General features: G+C 39.7%; 1 protein-coding gene across 1 annotated transcript in view; it reads right to left on the bottom strand.

Annotated features, from left to right (window-relative positions):
• Positions 1-14249, bottom strand: part of LOC104363948 (myosin VIIA and Rab interacting protein) — a 225725-nt gene that overhangs the window by 25582 nt on the left and 185894 nt on the right. Inside the window, 3 exon segments of the mRNA XM_042806480.1 lie at positions 4655-4855; positions 4857-5305; positions 9498-9675. Of these exon segments, the coding sequence (XP_042662414.1) occupies positions 4655-4855; positions 4857-5305; positions 9498-9675 (828 nt within the window).

Below are 14249 nucleotides of genomic sequence, written 5' to 3'. Positions count from 1 at the left end.
CTCCGGTCCTTACAGGTAATGTTAACACTGCCAACTTTCTCACAAACCCTACCTGCCAGACTGCTCTTAATGGATTGACGTGTCGTGTTCATAATGCCAGTCCTCATCTCTCATACAGTAAACCGTACTGTAGTGTCTAGCACTTTTACAGCTTTCTGGACAGTTTTTGTCTGCAGTTATCTGTGAATCAATTACACAACTAAACTATTGCTTTACAGCTCACCTTCAGGATGCAGAAGGCTGTTTTGGAAAATCAGGATTTGAAAGTACATGACTAGCTACGATAGAAGGGGAATCACAGGCTTATGCTGAAATTTATTATTTTCCCAAACAATCAGAGCTTTTGCAAAATAAAAAGCCTTTTTTCACAAATGAACTTTGAAGCTGTTCTGAGTAAGACTGAGAGCAAGATTTCAGATCACTGTGTTGCCACCTTAGTTTTATAGTACGTTGTGATATGCTTTTATATACATGTAGAAGACTGGTGTCATTTCACCTTTTTAACTACAAATCTACATTTATCATAATGGTGCTTCCTCAGATGGTAAGAAGACATTTTTTTTCCAGACATATTTTGCATGTCATTCAATAACTCATTACAATCCCTGCCCAACAATCTGCTAATAAAAAATATGTATCACTAAACTACTATAAAAAAATCTGAAAGTTGTTGCTGAATCAATCAGTTCATCAATTTGTACCCAGGAGAGAAACAATCATAATTTATGGGATTTACAGGATAGAAAGCACAGCTAAGCTGTGCACTTGTATTTTAGGATAATACAGTTTAGTGGACATACGTCTCATTAAATTCGAGCTATTTATAGTTAAGAGATCTAGTCTAAGCTAATCATTAGAACCCCTCCTTACTTGTGTTACCTCCATAAACCTACTCTCATCTATGAAAATGTGGTTTAGGATTACAAGACTTGCTAGTGAGCTCTGACAGCTCTGCACCAGTGGTGTGGGCTTCTTCCAGCAGGTCTAGGCAGGAAGAGTATGGTTTACCCCGGGGCCAAGTCTGCAAAGAAGAGAAGAAAATCCCATTCTATGCAGGTATTTGAGCAGATCAAGCTTGTAATGAAAAAAGTTTGCTATTCTTGTTTAAATAAGCTAAGAAATACGTGTATAAAAACTAGTGGAGCAGCAAGGGAGGCTGGCAGTCCAGAGGGGCAGGATTTCCCACGTTTCCACCTCACTGCTGTACTGTGAAGTACTGACAGACTTCATCGTGCAGCAAGACACGCATGATTCCTCTGGGGACTTCTCACATAGACCTGCTTAGCTGGAACTGCTTAGCAGCTATATTGGAGTAGCAATACACACATAACCTCACAGAAAGCACCACCAGTTAATTTAAAGAATCCCTACTGACAACAGCAGAATCACAACTCCTCTTGATCCTGAATGCCAGTCTTCCTAGGATCACACAAGGCAGCACCTTTTAGGCTGGTCTCTCCTGCCTCTATCCAAAGCTCAGTGAAATCCCGGAGAACCCTGCAGCTGATTTCCCATGTATTTTGGAGGAAGGCATGGCAGGACAGTATTGCGAAGTCGCCCAGCTACAGCAGGATAAAAAAATTGAGGATGTAGTTTTATGAAACAAGGTGAGCTAGTGTAACAACCTAGCGGTACCCAGAGCCACCCTGCAGCCTCCTGTCCTTGACTTTGTTTAAGGAGTTGTGCAGGCTTGGCAAAGGGGTCAGAAGGTGTGCTAGAGCTGACAAGGGGAACCCCACGGGAGGCAGGAAGGAAGGAGGTATTCCTCTTCAGGCAGCAGCAAGCTGCTGTGTTACACAGCCACACGTCACACAGTTACCAAACATTCCCAATTCCAGCTTACACATTAAGACATATATAAAAGGATTTTCCGAACTCACTGGCTGGGAAACTTGAAGAGCTTTTTTCTACATTTGCCAGCACAGGTGAGAGTCATGAGTTGCCTTGGCATCCCTACAGTTTTATTCCACATTAGCTAAATTTGTGTTATGAATACACATTGTTTCTTGGGGGAGGACTCACCTTGAGGGTTTTATTACAGCTGGATTCAGGTATGTCTATTATGCACTTGTCTGTTTTCCAACTTCCTTACAATGAGCAGGTGGAGTATTTGCACTTTCAAGAGTTGTTAGTTCCTCCTTACACGCAGAGATAATGATACCCTATAACACCACACTTTGTGGTTCCTGTGACTGGTAGGCTGCTCGGCTTGTGTGTTGAGCTTTTCAGACGGTGGCAGTGAGCTATTTGTGAGGAGATGCCACCTCTTTCATGGATTAACAAAGATTTAAAAATGTTTCAGAACCTATGTCAACAATAAAAAGTACTAAATGCATTGAAAAGCACTACTATTATTATTATTTATTTAATAGATGCTATCTTAAACTGCATTTTTCTTTACTGTTCACACTTTACCTGGTAAGTTTAATGACACCTTTGTGTTCATATAAATCATTGTGTAAATTCTCATTTGCATCTAACAAACATATAATACTAATGTCTGCAAACAAGTATAAAAGGCTACCTCCGTATCTGAAAACGGAGCTTAAATGAGAGCCTGGCAGACTAACACAGCCACAAAACCAGTCTCACTAAAAGAAAATTAAGTGTTTCTATGCAACCATAAGTCCTTTAGCAGACAATGAACTAGGAAATACACTTTTCCTCATACACACTGTCCAAATCCTTGCATGCAAATGGCTGATAACTCAATGTAATCTTAGCAAACAAAAAAAAGCCCCAAAATCAATCAAGCAAGCGAAGTACTGGCTTGGAGGCTCCAGAACCAAATCCATGTTATACTATAAACACTTGAGAGAAAGCTCCATTCATATAGGAAACCAAAAATCATAAACTGTAATTTTTAGAAGACACAAACTGTGAGGTTTGCAGACAGTTTCTGTGAGAGCTGGTGTAATTTCAGGGCTCCTATTTTCAATAAATGCATCCCAAGCGCCATCCCGTGGGGACCAGCAGTCTGACAGCGCTCACCCCTTACCTGGCTGCAGGAGGGGTGTAATTACCAGGTAGGGCCTCCTGATCAAAGCAGCAAACTCATAACAAGGGCACTTCCTTCACTTGAATCCATTAAGCCATTCCACTTTCCCTCAGAAATACAAGAATTGCAGCTACACTAAGCAACATCTCCTCTCAAAAAGATAATGAAAGCCAATATATCAATATTATTAATAACAATGAAAGCAGATGGAGATTGGTGGCTTGAGTGGCAATTTCTTGTAAAAAGTTACAATTTGAAAAATAATTATAATTAAAAGCAAGGTTGCACTTCTCAGTTCAGTTTCCACATGAATCTAAGTCTTCTGTGGTACATGAGCAATCCGGTTATCAGAAATTTATTACAGTAGGACCTTGGTTTTATCTGAACAGTTTTCATGTCTTGCTTCATGACTGCGTTTACAGCATTTCTACAGGCAACCCAGCAAAGCACGTTGTTCTTTTACCTATCATTAAGCGGCAAAAAACTCTCCCCAAATACAGTACATCTTGATATCTGTTCTCAGGTTTCCCTTTTCAAGTTGCTTCAGACTTTATACAATGAATTCTCTCTAAGTCACAAAGTCAGTATTCCCGTGTTGAATCTAAAGTACATTTTTAAATAAATGCCACAGCATTATCCTAATCTAGGTACTGGATCTTGATTAAAAAATACCTGATTTTAAATCGAAATTAAGTTGTGAGTTATGAAATGACCGCAATTGTTAAAGAACGTAACTGCTTACAATTCTCTAGACTTGGAGCACGGAGAGAGGAAAGGGCCTGTTTTCATTTCACTGTGAGTCTCAGAGAGCAGCAAACAAGAGAGCAACCTTTACTATTTGAAAATTAAACCCCAAAAGCTGACTTTTAGACTGCTAAACTGAAATCCTGTTCTACAATGCTGATGAAAACATAATGGTTAACAAATTATCATCTTATTATTACAATGCTGTAAAATAAGGTTATTACTGCAATGCAGTAAAATATGGAAAAAGTCTGTTTCTTCACTGCAATTTACATATAATCAGTTGTTCGGTGTCTAATATCTAGATGCAACACAGTTTTTAGAAGAGCATTTTGTATGGTTTCTACAAATTCTGCATAATCTCAGCATGTGAAAATCTATGCCTCATTTAAGACCCCAAAATGAAGCTTTGTTAAGTTTACACTGTCTGCAGTTCTTCATGCACCTACACTACTGCTTTGTACAGTTTGCATGTAGGGCTCTCTGCTTCAGACTTAATCATTTTACCAAGATCAATACATTACTCTGGGGATTATATGAAACCCTGACATCCCTTTAATCTAATTTTTCTAAGCAATATAAATGACGTCTGGCTAGTTTATTTTCCTACCTCAAATCATATTCCTTACGCTCATCATAATTTTAGTTACTTTTAAGAACTATTCAACCGTGCAACATCCTTGCTGTAAATTGTAGTACCCAGTCCATTCCTGCTCCCAGCAGTGCTTGTGTACTTGAGGCTGGAGTAACAGTTCTCCAGTTTTGTTTCTTCTCAGTCAGGAGGCATGAGAAAGATAAAACTTGCAAGCACACTGTACTTTCCACTCACAATTCACATTATTGCCAGCATAGCTTAATTAGTTTTGCCCAGCTCTTTTTGAGAACGCATTTGATAAACTTCAACACATTTACCTGACTTAAATTCATCTTGTTGACTTTTGTGTAATTTTTTTCTTCACATAATTCTTCAGAGATCACTTTGTTCTTCCTCCACCTTCTTGACCTCTTTCCTAAATCATAACAGACTTCTTCAGTCTCACTGCTGTCCGAATACTCCAAACTGGTTGCCTGTGGATTGAAATTTACATCCAGTTCTCCATGGAAATGTTTTTTTTTCCATTCTGGGCACATCACTTTGAGTTCTGCTTTGTAGGCAGGGAAGTTTGCTAGGTCCTTTAGCTTCCTGGGAAGAATTTACTGAAGATGTTTCTGAATCAGAGAACAGTGTCTCAGTATTGGTGTATAACCCAGAGGAAGGGGAAGTCACTGCCTGGTACTGATCATTGCCATAAACCCATTCAGTACCATACTGGGAATTGCTGTAACAGAAATCATCTGGTAATTGCTGAGATCTCCCACGCAGTTTGTTCAAGGCCACATTCCAGTCATAGTCATCCTCACTGTCTGAGCCCATCTCATCATAGGCAGACACAACACTGGATTCATTCTCCAGAGCTTCGAATACTTGACTCTTTGGTTTGACGAGCATTCGAGGACGAGGCAAAGTGACATTCTGCAAAGCTACCCAGTTTCCATCAGTGCTTTGAAAAACAGAAGGCGGATCTATGAAAATCAAACAAGAACAATTGTGATCACAGTGTGAAAGTCCCATTTTACTTGCCAGTTTGTGATCAGCTGGCCACAAATTGAAGACTTCAACAAAACTAATGAAATGCAAGTGCTGATGCTACATGAACTCCCTCATGTAGTGAGCCATGCTGCTGTGCTCCTTTTAATCAGAAACCACTACTTAAAGTCATGGTGATGACTTTAAAATGTGAGAGTACTTGGACCAAATCTTTTTCTAAAAGAATTATTAGGAAAGGCTGAGTACATCAGTACACAGACATGTATAAATCCTGTGTTTTGCAAATGTCTTCGATTCTGTGTGCAATTCTGGTTTCCTATATTGAAGAGGAAGGACGGAAAAAGGACCAGAGAAGAGCAACAAAGGTTGCACCAGGTTCTGAAAGGGCTTCCATTCAAGGAATGATTAAGTAAGACAGAGCTCTGCCATCTGGAGAAGACAGAAGACACATGCTAAGAGATGGGGGAATCTCTTCCAACCTAACTACTAGAGAAATCAAAGTTCAAAACAAACAAAAGAAGTGGGATGCAGTGGGTACCAGACCTATGGAGCTTCTTGCCTAAGGGTGTAATGGATGCCAGAAATTAATCTGAGCTAAAATAGATGGTTATGGACATGGAAGAGAAATCCACTAAGGTTTACTAAATACAGAAAAACACTTCTAGCTGAGACAGTCATTAAGTTGAAAGTGCTGGAGGTTCAACTCAGAGGCAGCATGAAAAATACTTGCTTTCTCCTAGTATTTCCTAGGCTCTTGCTTATTGTTGCTGTTGCTGCTGCTGTTGTATCCTAGACTAAATGAGTTTTTTGTCTGACCCAAGCACTGCTGCTCTTGTATTCTTACACTTTTTCAGAGTATGTTTTACAATTCTGACAGAAAAAAGAAAAAAAAAAAGCCAAAATACAGTCAAAAAGTGCTGTATAATTCAGAACATTGCATTTTTTCTAAATTTAAATTTCATTTCCAACCAAACTTGAAAAGTCCCTTCATGGGAAATGTGAATATGTGGTGACTCTACCTCCTACAGCAGCTGAATAAATATATAATGCCAGGGATTTACACAGTAATCTCAGCCTACTGAATGAACTTTTCAGCCTTATGGATTCCTTCCATGGATTCAAATTTGTAATTTCCAGAAAAGTGTAGAAATACTTATTATAAACTATTAGCTTTCTAAAATTGTAAACAGAACATCATTATTTAGTAATGGATGAAGTAAAACCTGGATCGTGTTGTAGATGATATACAAGCATCTTGCATTACATGATTATAAATACTTGGGGCTCAAGAATACGAATTTTTTTCTCAGAATTGTTCATAAAGAACATAGGTTTGAAGTAAGAAAGTACGCTTAGTTTAAAAAAACGCCAAAATGTCTGTGGTGCACTACCACCATCAAAAGACTCCCACTAAAATGAAACAATAATTAAATGGTAATTCAACCCAGGAGCTATATAAGTTTTAGAACAGTTTTTGTACTTGTTACTCATTTGAGTCCTTTTAGCTTGCTTTTACTTCCTAAATTTCATGCCAATTCAGAGAACTTGAGAAAAACGATCACTGAAGTCATTCTTACTCCTCCTTAAAAAAAAAAACAAAATAGTAATAGTTTTCTTGTAGCAGTGACCAGCTGAGGATATAACTAAAGTCAGATTTATAAGAAGAACTGATAATTCTTTATTGTAACAGCTGATTTTGGAGAAAAAAAGCATACAAGCTATCAAGAATAAGGAATTTCTGCTTGTTCATTTTTTCCAACTATGCTCACTAATCTAAGAATAGGATTCTCTTGAGAGAAAGAAGACCTTTTCTTAAAAACACTGTTCCTTCAAATAAAGCAAACAGCTCTGCACAACATAACTCTCCAACAGGAACTGAATTCAGCTGCACCACATTATACAAACATAATGCAGTGGAGTGCCACATACTATCTTCTCTCCCAAACCAAAGCCCCTTATTTTGTTTAGCAACAACAAATTAAAATTGTTCAAACATCCTCAGTTATCTGAAGAAAGGACAGGATAATAGTTGATTACGTTTTAGAGGATAAGCAGGGTGGAAAGGAAAGCCACTGAGAACTTTATATTCAGAAAGCTGACTCACTTTTATCCCAGCTTCAAGTAATGTCAGATGCTTCTTTCCTGATTTTCCAAAACAAAGTCACTTACTTGAAAGAATGGATTCTGCACACAATTCTTTGGGTATACGCTCTATTTTATCCATGTGAAAATGAAAATAGATTTAAGAAGTCTCATTGTGAAACTATTGGTAAAGGGGAAAAAGGCACAGATTGATGATTTGGCTCTTGAGTCATCATCTAAACCAGTGCAAACTGTAATCAAAATGAATTGTGAACTGCTTTTTGGCTACACGAATAAAAAGCCCACTGATGTTACTACTCCAAAATCTTGGTTGAGATTTCTTTAATTTTCTGTATCCTAATACAGAGCTGTTTACTACTGCATAGGTGAGATCATATTTACACATATTAACACAATCAGCTATTTAATATAAGCTCAATAGGCAGCACAGTTTCATCACAAATGTGGTTCTTAGAAAGAAGCAGAACAAATCCTCTGAGCAGAGCACCTGAAAGGAATCTGGGTCAATCTGTCATTTTTTTAGGTTTAAGCAATTGTTAAGTACTAAATTGCTCAACAGTTGAATTCAATGGGATTGAAGTGGGTTCTTAAATTTAAGCACCCAATTAACTGCTTTACTGAAAACAGGCCTTCCACTAAAATGCCCAGGAGAGCAACACTTCTGGCAGGGGCTTGAATGAGCAGTTCACAAAGTAATGCATACTTAGTTAAATCAGATTTTAGTACTACTTTACTAACACTTCCTTTCTGGGTGGAGGAGGGGTATTGATACTGCCTAATTTTCAGCCTCCCGGGTTATCAACTGGCATTACAGATACACAAATTGAACTGATGGGCAGCCCCCATCCCTAGTCCCCACTAAACCCAAACACATATTTTGGCTGTTTCTGCTTGCCAGTGCGTAGTGAGCCAGTTGTGGGAGTTACAGCACCTGTAAACTCACCCTAGGAAAGTTTTCTGCTTGTTTATTAGCTTCATGAACCAATTTAACACAGTGGTCAGATGGGCTCTACAGCTGTTAGAAGACAAGAAGCAGGTAACAGACTGTGCCATGGGAGGACAACAGCAGCAGGTACGTCAGCTTTGCTGTTCCCTGTCACCTGGAACCAGGGGCTGCCACTGCAGTGAGCAGTTCAGCCCTGCCCCTTGTGCAGCTGGGGGGGTGAAAACTAACCAAACTCTTCTGTGCAGCAGTGGCCTGGTGCTGCACTCTTGTGGCCTCATGAGCACTACAGCCAGGACACGAGAGGCAGTGGAAGTGGGACACCTCGCCCCCCGCCCCAAGAGCAGGAACCACCTTCTTCAGTGACAGCCTGTACTTCTGTCATCTTGAAGTAAGCAGGGAATTGCATTCTATCCCAGGGTGCTGATTCAGGAACGGGGCTGACTTGGGAAGCTGCTCACCATCCACCAACCCACATTCACATTCATACCTAATGCACGGAGACAGAGGACAGATCTAAGGGAATTGCTGGCCTGTGGAGTTCCTTCTCACACAGCTTCCTCAAACTTGTGTGGAAACAGAAGTTAGTAGGGCTGCACAGAACAGTGCATTGGTGAATTCACTGGGGTCGAAAATAAAGGTGCAAGGGGGAACCCTAAATGTGAATTATTTCACTGCTTGGTTCACCATGTAACCTCATCAATAGTTAACTTGTGCAACAAAAGGGATACCATGGGCAGATGCAAACTCCTTCAACTAGAGAACAGATAACCAGGTGACAAAGCAGGGTGCTTCTGCTCTTGTGTCGTATAAGCTCTGAAACGTATCCAAATTAGATGACCAACGTTTCCTAACAGTCCAAAATCAACTCCCCAAAGGCGAAAATTTTGAATCCTTTCTTGGTGGGGGAAAAAAAAAAAAAAAAAAGGTAGGATAAGCAATGACACAGCCCAATGAAATCATGGTTCTTAACATCATCAATGAGACATTTTTACATGCGACCCTTGCAAGCACAGAGGTCAGCAGAAATTTCCTGGAGAAGGTCCTTGATTTAAGTTGTATTTATTCCACATGTTACTGAGAACCAAAAAAAGAATCATATTCGTACTAGAAATATTTACTTGTTTCATTTAGTCTGTCCACACTTTTCCAGCTGGGTAATGCAGAGAGCTTGCGTTCCTTCTGCTTCCTGAATTGTCCTTTTTGCTGCCTCCAAAGAGCCTCAGTCACAGATGATGCAAGGTCTAGTCCTTTACTGGGCATATCTTCACTAGCCAGGGAGAATGCAGACTGAGACCTCTGTGGGAATAAAAATCAAAGAGCATAATTTAAAAATAGAAATAATTATCAAACTCTTTACTGTAATTAGTATGAGTATTCAGTTACCCATGAAAGTGTGGGATCTGCTAGCATCCAGGAATGGAATTTAATGTGTTCAAAAGAATTGTTTCAGCACTAGATTGCTTATTTATGTGCACTTCTGATGCTATGAAAGGAGGCAGGAAATTGTTTATACTACCACAGACCAGATGGAAGAAAATAATTAAGGTGAAGTTGTTAGGAATGTGCTTGGTGAGGAGTGACATCTAACTGCTTCAACACAAGCTAGCCAGAAAGAGATCCCATTGTGGTGAGACATGATGATCTATTGTTGGCTCAACAGGCCATCTGGTGTTACAATTTGCAGAAGTTAAAAATTATAAAACAGCAAACAAGCAGCCTGTTCCCCAGAAATAGATGTGCAACTCAACTCATTTTAAAGCACAATTCTTTTGTTTTCTAGAACATACGTATCACACGATATGCTGGGCAGTTTTATGCAATCTTGCTAATGAAGTCAACATAGCCTACAATTGCCCAACTATTTGTTTCTATGAGGGTCACATTTCAAGTCATAATGAGGTAAAATACTACTGTGATTGTTAACGAGCCCTGACTACTACTGAGGGGAAGGTGCTTTCTTTTCGATCTACATAAATAGATCAGACATTTTACTTTTGACTTAGGCACTGGGGTCAGGTACTGAAGTCACATTTAAATTTGACCAGTTTTAAAAAAATGTGAAAGCTGGCATTGTTCTGCTGACTTCAGGAGAACTCACTCTTACATATCAAATCACACATGTAATTCTAGAAACAAAGTTACAGCAGCTTGAGCCAAGATTTAACCTCTGGCTGACACTTTTTTGCTGCAGCACAATTTTTTTTTTTTTTTTTTTTAATTAATAACTTTGCTTTTGATGACAATATGTGCTTAGGCAACTTAAATGGCAAGAGAGATTACTTTTTCAAATGACAGCTTTTTCCCCATAACTTCCTATAACTCAAAACCTCTGGCCTTTGTAACAGTCAGTAAAAGACTGCCTGTACATGCCAGGGTTTCATTAAGAAGTAAGCTTTCAAGTGGCTCAGCTTCTTTACGCAGGCCAAGTTGGCACTCTCAAATCTTTGTACATTTTTACTGATGTTCAAATTGCAAATAATTAACTAAACCTGTTAACCTCAAAAGGACCAGCCTTTCCATCAGAGTTCTGCTTTGAGCCTGTGCAGATGAAGAAAAGGACAAAGGACAACTTGACTTCCAGCTATTTTCAAGACCCTTCAATTCCCAGGAGAGGATAAGCATTGCTGGGAGTCCTGCTGGCTCGATAGCAACACACCGCTCTTCTGGCTGCATCTCCTCCCATCTGAAATGTTCCTGTGTGGGACCCGTGTACCATGCCAGAAGATTTAATTAACTGCAAATCTTCCTGTATCCTTGGCTCAGCAATGTGATTTCATAACAGATTCAGTAAAAAGAAACACAACTAAGCACCAGGGTTTAGTTTGAACTCTGGAGAAAAAACCAGACTTATTGCCCTAGAATCAAGTATTTTCTGTAACTGCAATGACCGTGTAACTTGGTTAATCCTGTCCATGCAAAGACACAGGTCTTAACATGATGCATTGAAGTGTTTCCTTTCAAATTCAGTGAAATGAGCTACTAACAGTAAGCTCATATTACCGTATAATTTTATTAAAAGGAATCTTTCAGATGAGTCACTTTCACAAACCAGCTATATTCAAGTGTGTATTTAGGCTGTTTCAAACCTTGAACTAGATCTTCAGCTGATTATCTGAATTCTCCTTAACCCTGTAAAAGGGTTAATAATGTAACACAGTACAGGCAGGTACATAAACTATTCTGCTATAGGAATTTGCTCATTAACTTTGATTTCATCCCGCCAGGATATATAAACAATATAAACGATTCTGCCACAAATTTGCAGCCTGAACTGTAAGTTTTAACTGTTCTGTGGCTCATTTCACTGTAAAGAAAGAACTACTGAACTTCCCATTCTTATAATAGACTAGGTCCAGTTCACATCTGCCATTTCCTCTGATATCTTTGTGTTAAAGTTGTTATGTGCTGAAACCAGCAGCTTGTTGTGGCTGTCACTATTTTCACAGTACCAAGAATATTCCCTCAGAGCACATTCTTTTTCCACATATATGGCAAACACAGAGAGATAAGAGATGCTGAAGAACCCAGAAGAAGGAATATCCTACAGTTTAATCACTAGTATCTATTTTCCTTTATTACTTAAAGAACTGAATTGTAAGGAGAAGAAAAAAATCAGGAAAAACGTAGAGTACTCTGTTCAATGATAACCTGTGCTCAGATAATGGAAGTAACACGTTTTTTCTTATTATGTAAAAGCTGTAGGTTGGACAATTTTTCTGGTGTTTTGTTTAAATGGCAGCTTCGCGTCTGCCTACTCACTGTTTCATAAACATCACAATTTATGAAGGCTGCATCGCAGTGATGGCAGTGCCTGCACTCAGCTCTCAACGAACCTGAGACCTGCCAGCATGTTAGTCCTGACAGCACAGAACTTGGACCAGGCTGTGAAACCTGCTGAAGGAGCTCAGAAATCCTGCCCTCAGGCCCATGCTTCTGCAGCAACGCTGCTACCAGCACTGCCTGAGCAGTGTGAAGCTAGCTCAGGTGTGTCTACACTATAGGGCAGATATATCTTTTGGGAGGACAATAAAATATGCAACAGCTTGAGGCATTTAAAAAGCAAATGAGCATGAAGATCCTGATGGACAAAAAGCACTGAAAAACACGGAAAACAAAGTAGACGCACTCTCATGAGGTATAGCAGCCTAGGATCTCAAATAAGCTTATCCAAACAAGCTTATCTAAAACAAGCTGATTCTTTTAAATTGTGTGCTGAAACTTTTGGGTCAGGTCAGAGGGAAAGTGCTCTCTACAGTTTCTGCCAACTTTCTGTGGAGAGCAAGAAATTGGTATTATGCAGGAACTACTGCTAATTCCCAGGAAAATCCCTCTAAATGCAGAAAGGGAAGAAGCTTTTGGTACCTCCAAAGCTTGGCTGGAGGCCATCCTCATCCTTTTTCTACATTTTATGTGAATTTTTCATAAAATCTGTCTTGGACTGCTCTGCTAGAAATACCACCTCTTCTCACTGAAGATGGTTCAATGTCACAGAAGGCTCAAGGAGAGAGAAGTCATGCCAAGCTAAAATAGCTTGGCTGCACCCCTGTATTCAGATCCTGAAAAAGGATGAGCTGATGCTACTGGAAGAGGCTGTTGAACTAGCACTCTTCACCACTACCTCTGCAGTTCTCTGTAGTTCTTGTATCTGGAGAGATTGAAATGATCAAGAAGTGACAGCATTCTAACGAGCTCCAATTAAGAAGAACAAATAGAAGTAGAGGATGAGGTTATTTGTTGTTCTGAAAGTAGGTTTTAGATAGGGATGAATTACATTCTGTTTGCAGTCAGACACCAAGGTGCTGCAACAGTACATCGGCAGATGGCATTGAAACCCAGCGGCTCATTCGCCGTGTTTGCCGCGCGCGACGCGCTGCGCACCGGGATGCGGAATAGACAGTATTGACAGGCATTTCCAAACACTTCAGTCATCTGAGTTCCCCGCCAAATCCTTCCTACTGGCATCTGCTGCGAGATGTTTGTTTCAAAAAGAAATTCCAGACACATTATCATTCTCTTTTTTTAATCCCTCTTCAGGAGATTTCTGCTGCATAGTTATGTCTGGATGGAGAGAACTCAGCCTTCATCTTGTACTGGGCTAGCCCTAAAGGGAATAATTTTTGCAGGTACAGTCCTGTTTCATTTCTGGCCTCCAAAAGAAAAAAGAAAAAAAAAAAAAAAAAAAAGAGAAAGGCAATGTGATTTCTGAAGATTAAAGAAGAAAGGAGTGAATAAATAGTAATCACATACAGTGTCTCCTGTTACATAATAAATATAAATATTCCATCTTCTGTCTGTCACAATTTAGAAGTTCATGCTTCTGAATACTGAATAAATAAAAACAAGTAAACAAAAACAAGTACAACCTTTTAGAAAAACATGCTTGTGAATATTGAGCCTAATGACGATAATCTATAGATTCTTTACCTTAAATAACTCTTATATGTATGCATATCGTTTAGAGAGGCAATATAAAGATGTTGCTCTACATTCTTCCTCAAAAGATGGAAGAGTATGGGTAATTCCTCTTTCTTCTAAAGAGAAGCCAAAGTGGTAATTCAAAACAGATCCCAAAAGCAACTGACTGAACCCTACAAAGGATATTCTGGGTCACGCACGTTTTTCTCCTTGCTTCCCTCCTATTTCACCCTATTTATTCAGTCTGGTTTAACTAGTAAAACTGTAATTTCTTCTGCGCTTATTTAGAGTAAGATCGAGGGCTCTCCCAGCTTCAGGAGGGGCCGAGGACTGCGGGTGCCACGAGGCTGAAGCAGCTGCAGGGTCACCGGGGTAGGAGCCGTTGCAGGCACTGGGGCCTCGACGCGGGGGCTGAGGGCAGGGAGGGCACCCCCAGATCTGGGCAGCAGGCTCCT

Source organism: Tyto alba, unplaced genomic scaffold, assembly GCF_018691265.1.
Source record: "Tyto alba isolate M040663 unplaced genomic scaffold, T.alba_DEE_v4.0 Super-Scaffold_46, whole genome shotgun sequence".
NCBI lineage: Eukaryota > Metazoa > Chordata > Aves > Strigiformes > Tytonidae > Tyto > Tyto alba.
This window is presented reverse-complemented; position numbering and strand designations above follow the sequence as displayed.